Source organism: Saccostrea echinata, unplaced genomic scaffold (genome assembly GCF_033153115.1).
Source record: "Saccostrea echinata isolate AGI-Se365-2 ecotype Australia unplaced genomic scaffold, CSIRO_AGI_Sech_v1 ptg000054l, whole genome shotgun sequence".
Taxonomy (NCBI): Eukaryota; Metazoa; Mollusca; class Bivalvia; order Ostreida; family Ostreidae; genus Saccostrea; species Saccostrea echinata.
In genome coordinates this window covers 45419245-45443869 of record NW_026889803.1, presented here as the reverse complement: position 1 = coordinate 45443869, position 24625 = coordinate 45419245, and the positions used below count along the sequence as shown (strand labels likewise).

General features: G+C 32.8%; 1 protein-coding gene across 1 annotated transcript; it reads left to right on the top strand.

The window, feature by feature from the left end:
- Positions 1 to 560: 560 nt before the first annotated feature.
- Positions 561 to 23395, top strand: LOC133205884 (protein O-glucosyltransferase 2-like). Its single transcript, XM_061341772.1, has 10 exons — positions 561 to 921; positions 7305 to 7510; positions 7956 to 8167; positions 9073 to 9150; positions 9873 to 10045; positions 14111 to 14345; positions 14488 to 14697; positions 14867 to 14956; positions 18868 to 18984; positions 21155 to 23395. The coding sequence occupies exons 1-10, from the start codon at positions 716 to 718 to the stop codon at positions 21170 to 21172; spliced, it is 1545 nt and encodes a 514-aa protein (XP_061197756.1). The 5' UTR covers positions 561 to 715; the 3' UTR covers positions 21173 to 23395.
- The last annotated feature ends 1230 nt before the right edge of the window (positions 23396 to 24625 follow it).

Sequence of the window (24625 nt, the reverse complement as noted above, 5' to 3'; positions counted from 1 at the left end):
TTGACAAGCATGAAACTTTTCGCCCATGCAGAAGAAAAAAAATTACAAATTGTGTGAAATCTATCGAATGATAAGAGTCTTACTATATATTTTAGCATCGAATATGTCTTTCTATCAAATTAATTAATTTTCCATCTTTCTAAAACTAATATCTTGTGTGTTTAATTTGCTCTTAAAGACGAAAATTTATTTATATGTTTTCCCCCTCTTTTTACCGTATTGTAATCAAAGAATATACCATTTTAACATTTTGTAGCAATTTTCATATTGCTTAATATGGCTGAAATATTAATTGCCATCTCGGCGTAAAACAACCATAATCAATCAAAATATCGCTTCAAGTTATCATTATTTGTGGTATCTTTTCAATATATTTTTTTTTTGTATGCAGTTTCTCTTTTTTAACAAATGATATGCAGCATACATGTACTTAGGTTTTTTCCCATAAACTTTGTCTATATTTGTAATAGTAATATTGTTTGGGTGGAAAAAAATTACACTTATAACCGTTTTGGTCCGAGAGTCATTATAGTGCTAATTTTATAGGGAGTTATCTCGGAAAAGCCAGCGGAAGTTGACAATCGTACGCACCACATGTTGACACACAACGTTGTTGACATTTGAGACGCAATGAATAAGCTGTATCTTTGAGAGTTTGAAATTCCTTAACATATCACCAAGTGAAAATCTGTGTTTCTTACCACTGAAGTTTAACATGTGTGCTTGTTCAACGCGCTTGTACTTAGTGCTTTCGTTTTTGATGCTCGTGGTTGAAAGATCGTCTGCACAAGGAGCCGAACAGTCGGGATCGAGGACCCTGTCCCTAGATAAGACTATCGTCTGGGGACCCGGTCTTAAGGCCAGGTTATCTTTACCTGCCAGATATTTTTTTGTCCAGGCTGTGGACCAGTTTGGAGAAAAGTATGTATTTATTCTAAAGCCCCTCACGTATATATCTTCTCTGTCACTAGGCCCTAGCGGCAACATTTATCAGAATCTATTGTCTCTTCACTTTCCAGTTTGATAATTGATACAGAGTGCAGATTGCATTATGCTCTTAAATAGCTAAACATATAAAAATATGATACACAAGTGCATGTCAATTTATTTCTTAATCATTGCATCAGTAACATGTCAGATTGAAAATTGAATCTTCAATTTTAATTAGAGGTATGTTTTTTAAAGCTTAATTAATAACCCTTGCATCCAGGTCCTGTAAAAGGAATCAGTCTTAATTGAAAATTTACTCTTTCCCCAAAAAATTTCAATAAAAATTTCCAAATGACATGCAGGTTAAATTTTTAAGTGCTTTTCATTTTAAATTTTTTTTTTTTTGAATTTTGGGATTTTAATGATTCATTAAGATTTGAATAGGAAATAAGCTGACAAAGTAACTATTTATTTAACAGTAAAACTAAATAAAAGAAATCAATATTTCCAATTTTGCCACTTTTTTTTAAAATTGAAAATTCACTATTGAAAGGGTACAAGGGGGTCCCTGTTACAAAAAAAGGTCAATTAAGCCCTGAGAAGTCAGATTGTATTCTGAATAAAAATTTTAAATATATATGACAAATTTTATTTAATTCACATATCTTTAAAGATTACTTATTCACTAATGCTTTATGCCACCTGTAGTGTCATCTGTGTTCAATTTTTTATCTTGAAAAGAACTTGAAGAAGAAGCATGCATTTTAATTAAATTCCTATGCAAACATGTATTGTCGTCTGAGACATTTTACTACCTCAGAATTTTTAACAAAGAGTATGTGATACAGTCTATAATATTTTTATTCCTCATAAAACTTTTCTATTGATAAATTATACCAAAGAATATATTTTTGAAAAAATTTCATTTCATTCCTTTTTTCCCCCCTCTAATGATGATCATGTATTTAATTCATTATAGAATGATACACAGATACAAATTAAGTGCTGCCATGTGTCACGGACAGTTGCAAATTAATAATTCTAAGAGTTGGAAATTTAAAGTTTTTTCTTAATTCTATGCATTTCATTCATTAATCACATATGAAATTCATATACATGTAACAAATGATGACAGGGTTATGGTTTCCATCACATTTACTCCTTATTCATGTTCAAAAGCATAAAGCCTTAAGGAGTTAAGGTCTAAAGTCATGTGACATCTGATATAAAACATCTTATTACTCAGAAACTGTAGAAATAGAAATCTTAATTGATATTAAATTTCTTTAATATTATTTCACAGAAAGAACTTGAATTCCATATTTATAAAATAAAATGTTTCTAAGAATTTTATACATGAACTGCAATGGTGAGGGGTAGATCCAGAAGTTTATAAAGAGAGAGGGCAAACTAGGAGATTTGAGGGCCTTAAAACTCTCAAATGTCTTTGAAAATGAACTGTAAAAGTGAGGGATAAATCCTGAAATTTCAAAAAGAGAGAGGGAAAACTAGGAATTTCAGGGGACTTACAACTCCAAAAATAACTTCAGAAGGTGAAAAGAAAAGATAGGGGAAAGTTATGTCCACTTTTATTAAAACACATTGTTCCATGACATGTAAGGATTGTTAAGCATTCCTTAAATTTTTGGGGTTATGAAATATTCATATAGACCTATACCCTAAAAAAGATATATTTATTTAGTATATATATATAAATACATATTTATGATACCAAGGAATCAGCCCATGGAAATTTGAAAACATTTTTCCAATGGGTCCTTTAATGCACGGATGTTGGGTCATATCTGTGAGAGGAGACAATGGTACCTGCATGGAGAAAACCCATGTGTCCAAGTGGGCGACCACCTTACCCTCTCACTGTGACATACAACCCTGATCACAGGGATCGAACTCGGATCACAAATGCGTTAACCACTCTGCTACCCTGCAGACATCATTATAAGTGATTACACGAAGCTGTAGATATTTTTTTGAGTTTTAGTGGCATTTCTAGGAAGTACATTGTATTAGTTTTCATAATGTATAATATTCTCTAAAAAATTCTCATGAATCCCTTACATGTATATTATACCTGATGCATGGTCCATGTAGCATCTTCAAAATGTCAATTAAGGCTTTGTTTGTCTGAGATATATAGACATGTAACCACAAAGCCTTTACATATTGGGAAGATGGCCAGCTACATGTAATATCACACGTGTAAATATATATAAATCATTTATATGTATGATTTAGATTCTGTCACTTTGTCAAAAATTGGTGTTTTAACATTTGTTTTTAGCCCTTTTTCTCTGTCTTTAAAAGTAATTCAGCTTGGTATTTAATTTTTATTGCTCCATTAAATTCATCAGGTTAAATATTAATACATCCACCATTCCAGGTTATATTGATCTAAGCAGGTGTTTAAAGTCTGTAAAAAAAATTTCCTTAGCAACAGGTTGTGTATGGTAACCCCATCAACCAAAATTTGTATTGATTACTCCGACAGCATACATTGTATGCTATATTGACAACTTAAATGTAACACTCCTAATGATGGTTCAGCAGAAGACTTTAAGAGTTTAAGCACCAACTTCATCCATCAAAATGTTCAAGTGCTAAGACTGAATTTGCAATTTCATGGTTTCACTAGTTCATTAATAATATTCTTAACAGAGTTTTGTCACTTTTTAAGGTAAATTTTGTTTACCAGAATTGATACAAATATTATTTGTATATTGATTGTGGACTTTTTAAAGAGGTCAGGAGAGTTCACATTTTAATATTCATTTGTTTGATGTGGCGCTGTATCCAATTTTAATAATAACAACCCAGCAGTTTTAATGTGTTGCAGTCCATTGAACTGGTAAAGGACCATACAGTGTCATACATGTATAATGTCATTTACATGTGCAAGATTCAGATTTTGGCAAACATAAGGAAGTCCCATTTTAATTTAAACTTTGCTATTTTGGAAATTTTGAAAAGTTATGAAAGTCAACCCCTCCTCCCTCAATATTATAAACTTGTACTTGGGTATTTAGTGAATATAACAGTCTGCTAGTTATAAGAGATCGATCATAATAACTCAATATGTTTCCTTAAAGCTGCATTGCACAGGCAAATTTTATGTATACATTATTTCATCTCTCAATGCTTTACTCTTATTGAATGACAAAAAAATATCAAAGCAGTCCCTTTATGATAAGAGTCATTATTGCTAAGTTACATTGATGGGCCTTTTTTTCTGGCCTGCTGAATCAATTTTTAGTAGTATGATAAACATTTACGCTCATAGACCCATTGATCTTGCTAAAAGTAAGTGTCGATTTTTAACATTTTAACACCCTACGTATCGGATGGAACTAATGTCTCTGCGACATTAATATATGAATTAAAAAACACATGTATTTATTTTGGCAAAATAGGGTTGAGGGTGGGTTTCATATTTCTTAATCACTTTAAAGCTTTCAGTTCCTAACACCCATTTTATACAGATAATATTAAATCTGGGTGGAGTTCTGTTTGATGACAAAAAGATCACTAGACCATGAGGCATCCTCCGAAATTTTTGTGAAATCTCAGCCAATCTCAATGTTGTTAATAACTGCATGGTAGATGATCGAGATTCCATAAATATTAATAATACAAAAATATATAAAAAAATATATTTATATTGAATAGTGACATATATTTAAGATAATTTTTAATTGCTACTGATGAAGTATAGTCTATCATAGCGTTGACGAAGTAGAATCAAGAACTGTTAGAGAAAGAAGTTTGGTTTTTCAGTTTCCAACTTTGCAAGACACTTGCTCTGTTGTTTTTTTTAACCGTAAGGAATATTTGATATGAACATGTGTCTTAGCTTAAATTATCTCATATTCAATAACTAATTTATGCATCTGAATTCTGTTGCTATTAGTTTTCAGTTCAAAGATTAAAAGAAGGGTAGATATATTAATTGAAATTGGCCTGACCCATTTGACATAATCACTAACTTCGTATCTATCATTGGACCAACTTCTAGAAACTCCCTAATCCTCACCTTTAAGAATTAGAAAGTTGTCAATGTAGTGTAACAGAGGAATGTAGGGTATCCTCACAAAGAAAAGAAAAACCAAAGATTTTGATAACATTTAAATCAGGATAAGATCAGAATATGAATCATAAAGAATTCAGTAGACGGAATTAGCCATTAAAGATACAAGGTAAAGAAGGGTGTCCAAGGACAAGGTATTTTAAGTAATAGAATCCTCAGGCAACAGGAAGCAAAGCTAATATGAACGATGTAGTTCAGAACAAACAGCATCTAACACAGGCCTAAGACCTTAGTTACCTTAGTTTAATAACAAGCTGCAGTAATTAAAAACAAGATTAATTGCTGAATGACAACTGAATAGAAATACACTACTACGTGCATAGCGTGTAAACAAACATTCATTTTTACCTCACAATTAATAAATAATGTTGTGAATTCCATACAGACAGGTGAAAAAACCCTGTCTTAATTACAAATATGAAGTTTGGTGTCAGTATGTACTAATACAAGTATCACACATGTTTCTTTATTTAAGTTAATTAATGTTATTTAAAATACACAAATGTAGTAAATAAATTATCTGCAATACAAATTTATATAATTTGTAAAGACATATGATAACCTTTATGGGTAAATGTTATGTATGTAACAAATATGCCTAACCTTTTTTTATGTAGAATTGTACCTAAATTGTACAAAAGAGTGCTTGAATTTCCATCTCATTTCTTACCATCTCTGACTTAATTTCTTCAATTCTAATGTCACTTGTATATATATTTCTGATTTTCAATATTAAGATGTGAGTTATGATTAGTGGTTTGACTGCATATTTCTAGCTGAGGTCAGGTGTTTTATACCCATCACTGATCCAGCTTATTCTCTCAATATAATAATTATGTGAATTAATGTACAGTCTATATTGATAGATCCTATTGCAAACTCTCAAATGGACATGAATATATACAACTTTAAAGTTTCATTGCACAGGCTAAGTCAACAAATTTATTTTTTTTATCTGAATCCTGATATATACATTTTTTTGTGTAATGAGTAATGGGTTTAAGCAGTTTGTGTGCCATATGTCTGTTCTTTTCTGTACAATTTATTACATAAATATGATAAATAGATGACAGTGTTCATAAAAGAAAACTGTCCGACTTGGGCCACTGATAAAACATAACTGTAAATCCCAGCTGACGGGTAACAAGATGGCTAAATTTGTCCTTCATTAATGTTGACTGCCTCAGGATTACATGTGAATTTTTCCCTTAAGGGGAGAGACCTTTGAAAAAGTTCACGATGCTATCTTATGGCCCTGGTTTCCAGATCAGATATCTGTAGTTTTTATCTGCTAAGTGAAAGGAAATACTGGGAGGTATTGTAGCAGGTATTATCATATGACCGGTTATTTTACGTAAAATGGTGTGTGGGACATAGATTATACAGTCTTCATCCAAAATGACAGAAGAATGACAGCTTGTACATTAAATCAACAATTTACCACAACAAATGACAGACATAAAAAGTGAAAAGAAATGATGTATCTGATTAGTAAATAGAATTAAAGAAATTGTTTGGGAGATTGATTTATTTATTTTTCATGAATTAATTAATTAAAATGTAAGAGGAAATTTAAAAAGTTGAATGTTGGAAGAGAAAGCAGCTGCTTATCTTAGTCTTTCTTTTCAATGCATTATATACATTAATCTGCACTAAGTGTGTGAGTACTAGCAGATCAATGCTAAAGTTGTCAACATGTTCCCATTTGGTTAAATGCTATATTTGATTTCTGAATAATGAGGAGTTTGCATGTTACATATGTGGTTTTAGTGGGATTTTTTTCTTATTTGCTTTTGATTTTGTGGTTTTTATTTTACATTAACATACAATTTTTCAAGGTGCAAATTTTGTGAAAATATTTTGAAACCAAAGGATTGGGTTTTTTTTTCCTATTCAATATAAATATGCTAGCATAACTCTCAAAATAGAATACAACTTGATACATTGATGTATGCTAATTGGTATATTTATGATAATAAATTCAGAACATAAGCTTTTTTACATGATCTTCAAAGTCTAATTTTTAACTTGTTTTTTGCAACCCTGTGACCTCCAAAATTTTATGTTTTATTCGTTCACGAATTCTTCAAATCTCTGTACACATTAGTACATATATTAAACATACTTTAAAAAAAATATGTTGAAATCTAATTATAAAAGATAAAATTAATTAGTAGAGTGTATATACTTGCATCTAATTCTAACTATATATTTTTATTGTCATTTCATGTAAAAAAAAAAAAAAAAAAACTATATATATATATATTTGTAGTTTTACACATTCACTTGGAGAAAAAGCTTTTGAAGTGAAGGTAACTCAGGAGGATGGGAGCCGAGCCCGCATTTACGCCCAAGTTTTGGACCTATTTGATGGCAGCTATGTCGTACGATTCCGTCCATTTGTCACTTACAGCAGTCTGAGAATAAACCTACTACACAATGAAAACCATGTCTCTAAATCCCCTTACTACCTGAGAGGTGAGTCGTCCTATAACATCTAGACAGGGTGGTCTAAGTTGGTTGTCATGATCAGGGTCGTTAATCAACCCAGGGGAAAATATATTTAATACATCAACCAGCAGATACACCTATAGGCTGGCTGTAATCTTTATTTTCATGATACAGACTGGTAAATGCAGTCTATGACATGCATTTGACCCTCTGTTAATTGTTTCAACCTGTCAGTTTCAGCATTGTCATTTTAGTAAGAATATGTAAAGGTTATTTTAAAGCTGATCATGCCAAATGTTATCATCGATGTGAAACAGAGATACAGGTCCTTAAAACTGCCAATACATGTCAAAAATCAATGCAATTATGATAGATAACATGCATATTTTACCACTAATAGTGCAATCATTACATCAATTTTGTTTTATGATCAACAATACAAGAGAGATAACTCTTGCTTTCCTTTCTTTAGGAATGGTGTACCATGAAGACTGTTACTGCCCAATGAGTAATATAGAGAAATGGTATACATCACATGACTGCCCTGACTCTTACAAACAGATAGACAAAGATCTGTCCATATTTAAAAAAGTCAACCTCAATAAAGTGGCAGCAGAAGCCATTAGTCGCTTCAACAAGAAGGGCATGCACAGTCTTACACACTACCGTATCATCAACAACAAGGTAACCTTCACATCGATTTAAACAACTTCTTAATAACATATCATATTGAAGTAAACAACATAATCACAACATACATAGTCTTACACAGTACTGTATCATCAACAACAAGGTAACCTTTTCATCAGAGTGATATAAAACAACAAAGTAAACATATATATAGTGTTACACATTCAAACATCAGCAACATAATAAATATGACATGCATAACCATTTCATCATTAAGAAAAATTATTTTTAGTCGACATGTAATTAATTCTAACAAACTTTCTTCATCAGCAACAAAAATAGACATACAGCCTTACACACCACCACATCATCAGCAACAAAATAAATATGACATGTATAGTTTTACATACTACCACATCATCAATATCCAAAATAAATACAATGTATGATACACAACCTTACATATCATGACATCATCAGCAACAAAATATATATAAATTAGACATGTACAGTCTTTCACTCTTACCACATCATCAACAACAAAATATGGCAGATACAATTCTACACACAACCACATCATCAACAACAAAATATGATACAGTTCTACACACAACCACATCATCAACAACAAAATATGATACAGTTCTACACACAACCACATCATCAACAACAAAATATGATACAGTTCTACACACAACCACATCATCAACAACAAAATATGATACAGTTCTACACACAACCACATCATCAACAACAAAATTTGATAGATACAAGTATGACAGACAAAGTTTTATACACTTTGTACAACATCATAACAGCTAAGTAGTTGCAGTTGAAATCTTTTTAAGTCTTGATGTGGTGAATATTTATAGAAAGCATTTTTCTGCACATTTAAAAAAAAACAATGACAATTTGAATGTTTTTTTTTTATCCTGAACAAAATTTGTATTGCATTACAGATTTATAGAAAGACATACGGAGAACATGTTGGATTTAAAATGTTCAGTGATGCTATCTTACTTTCTCTGACCAGAAAGGTATGATTAAAAAAATAAACTTTTAATCAACATTTACCAAGTTTTTGGACATCCTCTTTGATGCTCCTTATTAAGCAAGTAGAAGGCAACCTACATTGTATATTTATCTGTTTCTGTTAATCCATCAGATGAATCTAAGGAACATAAATGTGGATTAGTTACCCATGTTAAGTAAGCATATTTACAGCAAAAACCATATATGGGGGGAGGAGTATTAAAGGTAATAAATAGAAAAATCACAAAGGCACTAGTAAACTTGGAATTATTTTCGTGAAAGATTTCTTATTACATATTTAGCTTTAATTATACCTCAACATGTAAATTTCCATGTTAAAAGTACTAAAGCTGCAACACCATTGACGAAAAGGAATTCATACTTCTTATAAACATGCAATCTACAGGCGATTGGATTATTCTGAGAATTATAATTAATCCTTATAGTAGAATACTTGCCAGAGCTTGAGGTATCATATGTAGTGTTCATAAACATATTTGTAATATCAGACCTGGAGCTGTTAAAAAAAACAAAAGAAATGTACAGTATTTTTAGCCTTTTTCCAAATGAGTTTTTTGGTTGTATTATTAATGAGGGATACTTGCTAGAGTTCTCATATGAAATTGTGATTTATAATTACTATAATACATATACCCTTAAAGTTATTTGCTATTGCTGATGTGTACATGTGCTCTTGTATACATGAACTTAATAATGGGTTTTGTAGGTTGTTCTTCCTGACACTGAATTCTTTGTAAATCTTGGCGATTGGCCCCTAGAGAAGAAATCTCTGGCAGAAGATCCAATCCCAATATTCTCATGGTGTGGATCAGATGACACCAAGGACATTGTCATGCCAACCTATGACCTCACAGAATCCACCCTCCAAATGATGTCTCGGTAACCTTCACATGGAAGATTTAATGACTCTTCTGTAATAAGCTGTTTGCTACATAATGCAAAGAAAAAAAAATCATTAATTCATCAAATTTTTAGGTCACCTGAGTCACTCAGGTGACCTATTGCTATCCGTTCTCGTCCGTCGGCGTGCGTCGTGTGTTAACATTTGAACATTTTTAGCTTCTTCTCTGAAACCGCTTAACCAATTTCAACCAAATTTGGCATATAGCATCTATGGGTGAAGGGGAACAAAAATTGTGAATTTCATGGTCCCTGCCCCCCTGGGGCCTGAGGGGTGGGGCTAAAACCACCAAAAATAATGCAATCTTTAAAAATCTTCTTCTTTACTCCAGGACATCAAGCAGTCAAACTGTTGGCATCATTGTAACAAGCATTGAGCCCTCTACCAAAATTGTGAAATTCATGGCCCCAGGGTCAGGGGTTCTGGCCCAAGGGTGGGGCTATATAGATCATATAGTGAAATGCATTATTTCTTTGAAAATCTTCTTCTCTGCTCCTGGGTATTAAATAAAGTAACTTAGTACATAGTTATGAAGAGCAAGAGAGCCTCTTCCAAAATTGTGAAATTCATGACCCCAGGGTCAGGGGTTCTGGTGCTAGGGTGGGGCTCTATTGATTATATAGTGAAAATGCATTAATTCTTTGAAAATCTTCTTCTGTGCCTCTGGGTATTAAAAAAAGTAACTAAGTACATAGTTATGATGACCAAGAAGTCCTCTTCAGAAATTGTGAAATTCATGGCCCCTGGGTCAGGGGTTCTGGCCCCAGGGTGGGGCTATATAGATCATATAGTGAAAGTGCATTATTTCTTTGAAAATCTTCTTCTCTGCTCCTGGGTATTAAATAAAGTAACTAAGTACATAGTTATGAAGAGCAAGAGTGCCTCTTCCAAAATTGTGAAATTCATGGCACCAGGGTCAGGGGTTCTGGTGTTAGGGCGGGGCTCTATTGATTATATAGTGAAAATGCATTAATTCTTTGAAAATCTTCTTCTGTGCCTCTGGGTATTAAAAAAAGTAACTAAGTACATAGTTATGATGACCAAGAGAGCCTCTTCCAAAATTGTGAAATTCATGGCCCCAGGGGCAGGGGTTCTGGCCCCAGGGTGGGGCTATATACATCATATAGTGAAAGTGCATTAATTCTTTGAAAATCTTCTTCTCTGCTCCTGGGTATTAAATAAAGTAACTAAGTACATAGATGTGATGAACAAGAGAGCCTCTTCCAAAATTGTGAAATTCATGGCCCCAGGGTCAGGGGTTCTGGTGTTAGGGCGGGGCTCTGTAGATTATATAGTGAAAAAGCATAATTTCTTTGAAAATCTTCTTCTCTGCTCCTGGGTATTGAATAAAGTAACTAAGTACATAGTTATGATGACCAAGAGAGCCTCTTCCAAAATTGTGAAATTCATGGCCCCAGGGTCAGGGGTTCTGGTGTTAGGGCGGGGCTCTATTGATTATATAGTGAAAATGCATTAATTCTTTGAAAATCTTCTTCTGTGCTCCTGGGTATTAAAAAAAGTAACTAAGTACATAGTTATGATGAGCAAGAGTGCCTGTTCCAAAATTGTGAAAATTCATGGCACCAGGGTCAGGGGTTCTGGTGTTAGGGCAGGGCTCTATTGATTATATAGTGAAAATGCATTAATTCTTTGAAAATCTTCTTCTGTGCTCCTGGGTATTAAAAAAAGTAACAAAGTACATAGTTATGATGAGCAAGAGTGCCTCTTCCAAAATTGTGAAATTCATGGCCCCAGGGGCAGGGGTTCTGGCCCCAGGGTGGGGCTATATACATCATATAGTGAAAGTGCATTAATTCTTTGAAAATCTTCTCTGCTCCTGGGTATTAAATAAAGTAACTAAGTACATAGTTATGATGACTAAGAGAGCCTCTTCCAAAATTGTGAAATTCATGGCCCCAGGGTCAGGGGTTCTGGTGTTAGGGCGGGGCTCTATAGATTATATAGTGAAAAAGCATAATTTCTTTGAAAATCTTCTTCTCTGCTCCTTGGTATTGAATAAAGTAACTAAGTACATAGTTATGATGACCAAGAGAGCCTCTTCCAAAATTGTGAAATTCATGGCCCCAGGGTCAGGGGTTCTGGTGTTAGGGCGGGGCTCTATAGATTATATAGTGAAAAAGCATAAATTCTTTGAAAATCTTCTTCTCTGCTCCTGGGTATTAAATAAAGTAACTAAGTACATAGTTATGATGAGCAAAAGTGCCTTTTCAAAAATTTTGAATTTCATGGCCCCAGGGTCAGGGGTTCTGGTGTTAGGGCGGGGCTCTATTGATTATATAGTGAAAATGCATTGATTCTTTGAAAATCTTCTCTGCTACTGGAGATTATTTAAACAAACTAAGTGCATGATTATGATAGGCAAGGATGCTTCTTCCAAAATTTTTAAATATGTGGCTTCAGTTTTCGGAGCTCTTGAGGAAGGGGGGGGGGGGGGGGGGGGGCTCTATTGATTATATAGTGAAAAAGCATTAATTCTATTAATTAATCATTAATTAATCCTGTCTGCTCCTTAGCATTGAGTTGATAAATAAATTGCTTAGCTATGATGAAAATGGGAGCTTTGAACAGAATTTTTAAATCTTGTGGTCCTAGGGTCAGGGGTTCTGGCATTAACGAGGGGGGGGGGGGGGGCTTTTGATAATATAGTGGAAAAGTGTTAATTCTTCGAAGTCCATAGTTATGATGATGAGGGTAACTCTTCCAAATCTGTAAATTTCTTGACCCTTGGTCTTGGGTTCTGGTGTTAGGGTAAGGCTTTGTTGAATCTGTAGTGAAAATGCATTGTACCTGTGAAATTCTTCTCTGCTTCTGGGCATATCGGAAGAAAACTGAGTAAAAGTTTAAATGATATAAGTAAGCGTATTTCTACCAGATTTTTGAACATCTGGACCATTTGTCTAAGCATTCTAGTCCTGGGCAGGGCTCTATTAATTTGTATTCTACTGAGAGAAGTTATTCCCCTTTTCCGTTCACTTTTGATAATTAATCACTGTAAATAATGTATTTGAAAGGTAAATAGAATAAAATAATTATGCAAGAATGTTTATCATATAATTCAAAAAGTATTTTCTTAGTTTTAATAATCAGGTAGACCTGTAAGTAATAGATAAATAAAAATGAGACAAAAATAACTTATCTTATTAAAAGTTCTTCAAAGACCATAAGAGAGGTCAATGCTAGAGGTCTTAATATGGGTTTAAAAATAGTACAGAAGCACTAATAGTTTGTTAATAGTCTGCATGGTGATAGTGTTAAGTGGAGCACAGATTAGAACTTAATTTATGAGTTGATACTGAATACTAGACTAATTATTTTTGTTGATCCTGATCTTCCTACTTCTCTTGCTTTAGGGCAAAAAAGCTTCATCTGTCAGTGTATTTAACTTCTAAATTGTTGTATTATACTCAGGTGACCGTTAAGGCCCTTGGGCCTCTTGTTTAAATTTCAAAGAATCGATCAAGTTTTATTTTTCAGTTCAGTACTATCGTATTTTCATATTACATTTATTTCAGAATAAACAATTTTCTGATAGACTTAGTTTAATTGTAAAGTCAATTATTTTCTGGTGTGAAATTAATTCCCATGGCTTGAGGAATAAATATTGATATTTGGGGATTTGATTGATATGAACATGATACAGTAATTTGAAACTTCAACATTGGAGGACATTCATTTTTGAGTCTCTCCATACACATGTACCAAAAGTTCAGTGATTTTGTAGTATTTTTTTTAATTTTCTATTTTTATGTAATGAAAAATAAGAAGATATGTATTGCAGCATACAGTTTTACTGCTTGTGGTGGTTACTAGTATTTTTGCAATTTCTTTGGGAAGAAAATCTTGAGTTCTATTTTTTTTTTCGTATAATATTTAGAACCAAGTTAATTATTTGATCTTCACTGCAGCATAAATTTCTTGAATTTGACATTTCAAGGAAAGAGTGACAATTTAAATTAAATGTTCAAATTTAATGATAATGAATGACCTTTAGAACAGTAGTAATTATGGCCTTTGTTTTGAAGGGTAACTTTGGACACACTATCTGTCCAGTCAACCAAAGTGGCCTGGGAGAACAAGACCGAGAAAGCTTTCTGGAGGGGACGGGATAGTCGACAGGAGCGACTTGACCTCGTTGTTATGTCACGAAAAGAACCACAACTTATAGATGCAGCACTAACTCACATGTTTTTCTTCAAAAAGGAACCAGAAAAATATGGAGAGCTTGTCAAATCTACACCTTTTTTTGATTTCTTTAATGTAAGTATGCATAGCTTATTCAGAGTTAAAGAAATATTTGCACAACCCTATAATGAATAAATTCCAGCTACAAGATAGTAAAAATGATGTCTAAAGCCAGTTCACTGCATTGTGTTTTTTACATGTATATTTTTTTTTTCAGTATAAATATCAGATAAATTTAGATGGCACTGTTGCTGCCTACAGATTTCCATATTTAATGGGAGGTAACTCTGTTGTGCTCAAACAAGACTCTCCATATTATGAACATTTTTACAAGAGCTTAGACCCAAATAAACACTACATTTCATTCAAAAGGGACCTCAGTGACCTCCGACAAAAAATATTATGGGCAAAAAGTCATGATGAGGAGGTACAATAATTATCTATTAATTAGTTATAAAATTACTGCAATTTACATGATTTAGTCATTTTAAGTTTTTTGAAATAGTTGAAAACTATGTAAGTTATTTATTATTTCTTTATTTTTTAAAATTATTTTTAAAAACTTTTTTTGAACTTCATTTTATTTGCATTTTAAGGCAAAGAAAATTTCCAGAAATGCTCAAGAATTTGTCCGAGAAAATTTGTTACCAAAGGACATTTTCTGCTATCATTTGAAATTGTTTGATGTAAGTACAAGTGTAAAAAGGAACTTTAAAAATTCAAATATTTAATTGAGAAATTAATATTTAAGAGAAAGAACTTGTAATTCCATCTTGAATACACTGTAGCTGTTTTGTGCCATTGTTCATCTTGCTATAATGAAATTTTCCCGTCACAGTGTACTTCACATTGTCAAAATATAACAAGTAAAAACATACATCATCTTTTATAGCATTTCATATGTTTCTCAAAATTTAAGCCCAATTCATTAAAAAGAAAAAATGGATTGTTAACAGTGTTCAAAATTAAAAAAATCTATTTCATTTGTGCAATATTAAAAACACTCATGATATTTTTGGTGTTTTATTTATGATTCATTGAAAGAAAACTCCTAAATTATTTCATTTCAAAATGCTGTCAGGTGTGACAATTTTTTTTTCAATAATCTGATCCTGTGATTGGAAAACAACTTATATATAGTTAGAATCAGGGGTTGAAATTTTCTTGGAAATCCCACTAGCCCTGGGGCTACTGATCAGTAAAAAATTACTGGCCCAAACCTAACTAGCCCAACAACCTTTTTTTAGGTCACCTGAGTCACTCAGGTGACCTATTGCTATCCGTTTTTGTCTGTCGTTGTGCGTCGTGCGACGTGCGTCGTGCGTTAACATTTAAACATTTTCAGCTTCTTCTCTGAAACCGCTCAACGAATTTCAGCCAATTTTGGCATATAGCATCTATGGGTGAAGGGGGACAAAAATTGTGAATTTCATGGTCCCTGCCCCCCTGGGGCCTGAGGGGTGGGGCTAAAACCACCAAAATTAATGCAATCTTTAAAAATCTTCTTCTTTACTCCTGGACATCAAGCAGTCAAACTGTTGACATGATTGTAATAAGCATTGAGCCCTCTACCAAAATTGTGAAATTCATGGCCCCAGGGTCAGGGGTTCTGGTGCTAGGGCGGGGCTATATAGATCATATAGTGAAAGTGCATTATTTCTTTGAAAATCTTCTTCTCTACCCCTGGGTATTATTGAACAGAATTGAATACATATTTATGATAAGCAAGAGTGACTTTACCAAAATTGTGAAATTCATGGCCCCAGGGTCAGGGGTTCTGGTGTTAGGGCGGGGCTATATAAATCATATAGTGAAAGTGCATTATTTCTTTGAAAATCTTCTTCTCTATTCCTGGGTATTACTGAAACAAATTGAATACATAGTTATGATAAGCAAGAGTGACTCTACCAAAATTGTGAAATTCATGGCCCCAGGGTCAGGGGTTCTGGTGCTAGGGCGGGGCTATATAGGTCATATAGTGAAAGTGCATTATTTCTTTGAAAATTCCTCTTCTCTACTCCTGGGTATCATTTAAACAAATTGAATACATAGTTATGATAAGCAAGAGTGACTCTACCAAAATTGTGAAATTCATAGCCCCAGGGGCAGGGGTTCTGATGTTAGGGCGGGGCTATATAAATCATATAGTGAAAGTGCATTATTTCTTTGAAAATCTTCTTCTCTACTCCTGGGTATTATTGAAACAAATTGAATACATAGTTATGATAAGCAAGGGTGACTCTACCAAAATTGTGAAATTCATGGCCCCAGTGTCAAGAGTTCTGGTGCTAGGGCTGGGCTATATAAATCATATAGTGAAAATGCATTAATGCTTTAAAAATCTTCTCTACTCCTGGGTATTATTTAAACAAATTAAATACATAGTTATGATAAGCAAGGATGCCTCTTCCAAAATTGTGAATTTCATGGACCCTGGATCAGGGGTTCTGGTGCTAGGGTGGGGCCATATATATCCTATAGTGAAGGTGAATTATTTCTTTAAAAATCTTCTTCTCTGCGCCTGGGTATTATTTAAACAAACTATTAGTACATTGTTATGATACGCAAGTATGCCCCTTCCAAAATTGTGAATTTCATGGCCCCAGGGTCAAGGGTTCTGGTGAAAAGGGGGGGGGGGGGCTCTATTGATTATATAGTGAAAAAGCAAAATTTCTCTGAAAATATTCTTTTCTGCTTCTGGTTAAAAAGCAAAGAAGCTAAGTGTATAGTTATGATGAGCATGATTACTTCTTCCAGAGTAGTGAATTGCATGACCCCTGGGTCAGATGTGCTGGTGTAAGGGTGGGGCTCTTGATAATGTAGTGAAAATGCATTAATTCTGTTAAATAATCCTGTCTGCTCCTTAGTGTTAATCAGATAAACAAAGTGATTACTTACATGTATGATGAATAAACTTCTGGTCCCAGGGTGAGAGACTCTGGTGTTTCTCGGTGGGGATGGGAGGTGGGGGGGGGGGGGGTGGGGGGGGCTGGGGGGCTCTATTGATAATGTAGTGAATCTGTAGTAAAAACTGCATTATTTCTTTGAAAATCTTCTCTGCACCTGGGCATATCAGAGGCAAAAAGAGTAAAAGTTTTAATAAATATTTTTGAACATCTGGGCCATTTTGTCAAGTGTTCTGGTCCTGGCCAGGGCTCTATTAATTTGTATTCTACTGAGGGGAGTTATTCCCCTTTGCCATTTACTTTTGATAATTAGTCACTGTAAATAATGTACTTGAAAGGTTAATAGAATAAGAGAATTTTGCAAGATTTTTTATTGTATAATACAAAAAGTACTTTCATAGTTTTAATGATCAGGTAGACTTGTAAGTAATAGATAAATAAAAATGAGACAAAAATAACTTGTCTTATTCAATGTTCATCAAAGACCAAGAGAGTCCAATGTAAGAGATTTCAACAAGGAATTAAAATAGTACAGAAGCATTGATAGTTTGTTAATATACTGTATGGTGATAGTGATAAATGGGGTACAGATTAGAACCTAATTTATGAACTGTTAATGAACACTAGACTAATTATTTTGTTGAACCTGATCACCCTATTTTTCTTGCTTTTGGGCAACAAAGCTTCACTTTTCAGTTCATTTTATACTCTATGGATTCTCTAAATTGTTGTATTATACTCAGGTGACCGTTAAGGCCCTTGGGCCTCTTGTTATGCAAAACAGGCCTCTAAGTGGCCTATAAAATTTAGGTGCCAGCTGGTGCCTAATCAAAAATATTTAGTCGTCAATGCAAATTTTTAGTTGCCAGGCAATTTTTACCTTAAAAGTTAATAAAATATAGGGACCCATGACGTGCTTAAGAAAACATGACATGCTAAAAATAATTTCCTCTTCTTTTAAATTTCTTTTTGCTTTTTTAGAAAAATTGTTAAAAATGTGAAAATTTCCGGAATTTAATGATCGCCAAGTCAATTGAAAATGGTCGCCAATTTGGCAACTTGTGAAAAATTTTTAGTCGCCAATCAAAAATTTTAGGCGCCATGGCGACTAAATTAGTCGCCAATTAGAGCCTTTGCAAAATGAAAACATATTTTAGTTAATAAAGTTTCAAATGCTTTGGTGACAGGAGCAAATTAAAATAGTTCTCAGTCAAAAGAAACCAGTCTACATAGAAAAGCCAAAGTAAACTGACGAGAATTTTTTTCCATTCTGCTAGTCCAACAGACTATTGTTACATTTAAATTAGCTATCCAGAGTTTTAAAATGACTAGCCTCATGCAGGAATGGGGCTACAATATATTTCAACCCCTGGTAAGAATATCAGAGATTTATAAGCATACAGTAAATACTAGATCTTTCCTTTTATGAATCATCAAGTGAAAATTGCCACCATATGTCTCATGTGAGACAATTAATTGCTATGACAAAAAAGATAGAAAAACTTTGTTATTTTGTAAAGTGCTAGCTACATACATTTTCATGTCTTGTAATTATTATGTTCTGTGCCCCTAGATATTTACGGTAGCAATTTTAATAATTTGAAAGATAAACTTTATCATTATTTGTTCAGCCTCTATTATTTAAATGTTAATGAGAAAGTTTTTTTTTTTTTTTTTTTTTTTTTTTTTAGAAATTTTCTGACCTGTTGGTGTCCAAGCCTGACAGGCCAGATGATTCCTGGGAGCTTGTAGAACAGCCCAGTGACAACGACTCTAAGTGTGACTGTAAGCGATTAAAAAAGGTCAAGGTAAGTCATTCTGATGACTCCAGGTGTGACTGTAAGTGATTAAAAAAGGTCAAGGTGAGTCATTCTGATGACTCCAGGTGTGACTGTAAGTGATTAAAAAGATCAAGGTAAGTCATTCTGATGACTCCAGGTGTGACTGCAAGTGATTAAAAAAGGTCAAGATAAGTTTTTCTGGACGTCTTTCAGTATTGGGTATCTGCGTGTCTTGCTTTTCTGTGTGTATGTACCAGTAGTTTCCTTTGTCACACCACTGAGACTTAGTGCCTGGTGAATTTATATGGAAAGAAAAAGAGTCTGGGTTGATTAAAATTGTTGACATTTGGAAACACAGTTTATTGTTTCAGTGAGTTTTCATTTCCTAAAGAAAAAAAAAAATTTTGGCCCATCTAGCTCAGAGGTCCAAGTGAGCTTATGCCATCACCTGGCATCTGTCAGCATCATCCATTGTTGTCATTAACCTTTTTTAAAAATCTTCTCCTCTGACCTACAAGGCAGATTTTTCCTAAGGTATTCCGATCCTCAGGTTAAAAAAATCAGCAGGTAAGTAATTTAAAATGCTGACAAAAATATCTCTGAATTCACAAAGTAATGTTTATTTACCCAAAGTATTTCTTCAAAGTTAATCATTATAGTTAATCACATTATATAGGGAAAATTATGAAATCTTCAATATATATTCAGAAATGGCGAATAGAAACAACCTTTTGTTCATTTTCTAACTGAAAATTGATCAACAAATATATTTAAGGTTAAAAAAAAACTATAGGTATCTGGGCATTCAGAGAAATTTGCATATTTATTTAATACTTTTTCGGTATTCTAGGTCTTATATTTCCTTCCATAATTACATATTACGTAGAGTAAATAGTTTGTGCTATCAATGCAAGACATCACAGATCACTTCTTATTTCATATACTAAGGCTAGATTCAAGAAAATCCCATTTCTCTAAATCTGTATTTATTTTTTACTTTTATAGAGTACAAATGTCAACTTTTAACAAGACCCTTTCTAAAACTTCAAAGAACCTTGAATCATATTAAGATGCATAAAATAAAAATTGTTGCATGAATTGTTTTAAATTTCAAGCTTCATGTTAAGACGTTTTTAATTAAATGATAATTTTAAGAGTTATATCCTTCATGGCTGAGGATCGGATATCCTTAAACTTTGTAGTGATGATGTGGTGCATGATTTTTGCTACAAACAATCCACTTTTTATTTCATTCCAATCAAAACAAGGTCACTGTTTCTATAAATAAAATAAAGGAGATGATCTGCAGTTTTTTGCCTACCAGGTATTACTCAGTCATTAATACAAATAGGCAAAGCTTTCTTCATGGAAAATAATTATAATGGCAAGATTTAGCTACCTAGCAAGTTTCATTGAATTCTTTGAATCCTTGTTGGAGTTATGGCCCCTGAAATGTCAAATTCTCCTGATTGTGCAGTTTCAGCGTAAACAATGTTAAAAAATCTTCACCTCAGAAATTAATTTTTCTGAGACTTTGAGGTATTAATATAAGTCGTGTCCTCTACACAATTTCCCACTTTTCATTTTGATCCAGTCTACATGTAAAACAAGGCCACTGTTACTTAAAAAAAGTTTAAGGGTGTCAGGTTGATATTTAGTTTTTTGCTAACTCCAAGTAAAAGCAGATAGGCAATGTCAGGCAAGGGTGAAAATAATCAAAATGGCATGATTTAGTTACTAAGCAAGTTTCATAATAATTTTTGCTTCTATTTGGGAGTTATGTCAGTATGGCACCTGATTCAGATGATTCTTGCAATTTCTTCTTTAAAATATAGAATCTCTTGAAAACTATTCATTGGAGTTGTATAATTGTTATGACAGAATTAAATGGTATAATAATGTATTCTATCTATCACTTAATTCAGCTGGCTGGGACTAGCTAGCTAAAACTTTTTTTTTTTTTAAAGTTAATTATACATGTACTCTAATTGTTCTGAAAGCCTAATATACTATTCATTTAAGAGAGATTTATACTCAGGTATCATCTAAGTAGACACTAAAAAGTCAACAGTTGTACATGTATACAGCAAGTAAAAATAATATTGTTCATTAATCATTTATATACCATTTTTTAACAGCAGGGCAGCAAATAAATGGGACACTTTGAATTTAAACTACTGATATTGTTCTTTTACAGAAACATGATGAACTGTGATATCCAGTATTATTGAATTAACAGCTAATCCTGAAGGAGAAGACTGGGAAACCAAAAATATGGGGGAATACATCTGAATTTCATATCTACATGTACTGGTTAACTACCAGAAGAACTTATGTAATGGTAATGTGTCTGTCATTCATCTGTCTGTTTCTAAACTGTTGTCCATTGGTCTGTCCTTTTGTTTATTTGTACACGATTGGGTCTGATTGCAATAAATTTTGCATACAAGAAGACTTCATCAGGAATACATTCTTCCTCAGGATACATAATTCTGTTTACTACTTCAGGACACATATATAGTTCTGTTTAAGAGTTTTTGATTCCAATGAGCAGTTTTGCCATTTATGTTAGATATTTTCAAAAATGCACCTCCCTATACAGTTTAGTCCGATTCTTATAAAATTTGGTACAATGTATACTACACCAGGGTATACAGTGTTGCCAAGGTTACTGAAAATATAATAATCTGTGAAAATCTTTCAAAATGCTTCTTCTTCTGCAGTTTGTTGATTCAGTAAAATTTGGTGACTGTTTCGCAAATGTTAAAACTAAAATAAAAAGTATTTCAGGTCAAAATGCAAATTTTCCCTTGTACTAACCAGTACCTCTCATCTCGGACTTCCGGTGACATTATCAGGCTGGCCTGATTAAATGTTTATTCCAATTATTAAATTTTGGTATTTGTGTTTCAACTTATAATTTTACTCTAAAGGCATGTGCAATGTAATTTAAATGTCATCGAAAAAAAAAATTATGACATGATTAACACAAATTTTGTGCATGGTATTTATTTGGAAGAAAAATATGCCATATACAGCTTTATCACATGTTAGGCATCAAGGATATATGTTGGCAGGGATAAATGTTTTATATGTTACATGTAGATTAAAGTGTATGTTTGCTGTTATTGTTTTTAGGCAGTATTGTTCAAATTCCTTCCACATTTTAGCTGACGCAGTGCATTTTTTAATCACTCCCTTTTATATGCTTTTCATCAAAAGAAATTTATTAGAATTAATTTATTTAGAAGAAAGTTCATCCTAACATGAATTGAATACATGTATTTCAATTTTTGGAAATCCTTTTTTTTTGTACATTTATAAACATCTTTTGAAAGTATTACAAGTATTACATGTAGAATGATTTTATTTTTCCTTTTCACCATTAGCAATGCAATTAATGTAAGACACAATATAATGATATAGTCAATATAATATAGAGTTTGTAATCAAGGATACAGTGCCACATTGTAAGCAATACTGGGCTTTTTCATTTATCTACATGATTTACATTTACAACCTCTCCAATAATGGTTCATGTATTAAAATTCTTAAATTGGTGGTATTCATTGGCCACAGAAAAATTGTTTCTTTATGACCTGAAATTTCATTTCAAAGTATATAGATAATTGAGATATTTTGACTTGTATATCATACAATGGGTCATTGGTAGATATATATGCTAAAAATTATCATCCACTGATAAAGTTTAAATTTTCTGTTAATTGTTATATGTGTATTACTGTAGGATGCCATTTCTTGCATGTACAGTGCACATGAGAAATGTATCACTCACTTCATATATTTGTTGGATATTACATTGTTAGATCATTGATAACCACTGTCATAGTAAGGGGAATGTTTACATCTGCTCAGTTTCTTTGTTTAATAAATCAATACTATCCTTAGGCCTTATATTGAAACCAAAGATTTGAAAGTAGTTTTTTGAACTTTATGAAATATAGATTAATTTATATAAAACAAAGACAGTACAGCTATACTGGCCAAATGACAACTTTGTATGGCTGCAGAGCTTTTTTTCTCTTTACGCAATTATTGGTTACGAAATATGTTAGTAAAACATGAAAAAATAAACATATACAAAGTATTCCATTGTTATATTTGCTTTCTATTCTATGGTAGTTATTTTTGTTGTTTTATTTTTTTATTGTTTAACCTATCTAGTCTACCTCTTGCATGATATGTATGGTACAATATGTAGATCTTACTGCATAGTGGCGTGTTAAAGGATAAAGTTTGCTATGTAGGGCTGTAGTTATGACTGAGACACAACTGTTCTATTATGTTTTATATTCTTCATACAGCATATATACCTTCCAGTAGCCATTTTTCATTATTGTATAAATAAAGGTGCTGTCATATTATTCATTTAATTATATGATTAATGCTATGAGTCCTGTGCTTGTTTAATAAATGATCTGACATGATATTTTTTTATGATTTTCAGGGTCTTTTTTGCTATTTGTTGTGATTGCTATCTTTTTCTGTGATTGCAGTATCATTTTATTGCAATGGCAGAAAGGCTCAATTAATTAAAAAAGAAAATAGCATTAATTTGGAAGATCTCAAGAAAATGTTCATCTAATCGCTTAGGTGCAAATTTCCATTTCAGTCTCATTTTAGAGTTATAATCCTTGATGCAATGCCACTTGGAATGAAATATATGGAGATAACGAACAGTATTCAAGCTCAAAAGTCCATTATACAATACAAAATGGGAGTAGAGCAAACACGGACCTCCAAACAGCAGAGGTGGGATCAGGTGCCATGGAGGAGTGAGCATCCCCTGCTGACCGGTCACACCCGCCATGTGCTCCTTGTCATGATCGGGAAATAACGGAAAAATCCGTCGACAATACAGTGTGTAAATAATGGCCTAACAATTAGTATGAAAAACGTCAGTCAGCATTTGACTCAATGATAAATTGTATTTGCTGACAAGGTCATTGTATCGACCATAGAACTTACGAAATGATGACTTTAAACGAAACAGCTGATATTCTTGTTTCATCAACTTATTTGTCAATAATTTACCTTGTTTTAGAAATTGTACATACGTAGAGCATGCTCTTGCGTATCGAATCAGCTGAGAGATATATTCAACTGAGAAGTATTGAATAAGTCAAAAGGGTGTTGTGATAAAAAAAAAATCATTTAGAGCTCAAAGACTTTTTAAGATACTGTCCGGAAACAAAACTGTTAAACACAGACAGAAGGTATGAAATTTTGGCATTGACATTTTGACCTCAAACTTTGGGCCATAGTGAGCAGTGATATTTATAACGTCTGAAACAAAAGTGTTACACACAGAATGTTTGGAATTTCTGAATTTCATTGAAGAAAAAAAAACTCTAAAGCATCTTATTTGCAAATAAAACGATTTTTACAAATAAAAAAAAAAATCATACAAATAGTTAAGAACTAATATCAATCTTTCAATGCTGTATCCGTATTTCAAAAGATACGTCTTAATTAAGTATCCATAAAATAAAATTTTGGTGTAGCATTCCATCTTAACCGCGAACCCGTTCACAAAAATACCTCCAATCATACGCATTTTTCCAAAGATCTGCTGGAAATTTCTTTTTTAGAGTTTATATTCATTATGTGAAGTTTTTATTAATTCGAATTCCGAACACATTCCTTC

Excerpts from the sequence above, each read along its gene's own strand:
- LOC133205884 (XM_061341772.1), top strand. The coding sequence starts at position 716 with ATGTGTGCTTGTTCAACGCGCTTGTACTTAGTGCTTTCGTTTTTGATG. Across the intron at positions 8,168-9,072 it reads ACCGTATCATCAACAACAAG|ATTTATAGAAAGACATACGG; the intron begins GTAACCTTCACA and ends ATTGCATTACAG. Across the intron at positions 10,046-14,110 it reads ACCCTCCAAATGATGTCTCG|GGTAACTTTGGACACACTAT; the intron begins GTAACCTTCACA and ends TTTGTTTTGAAG.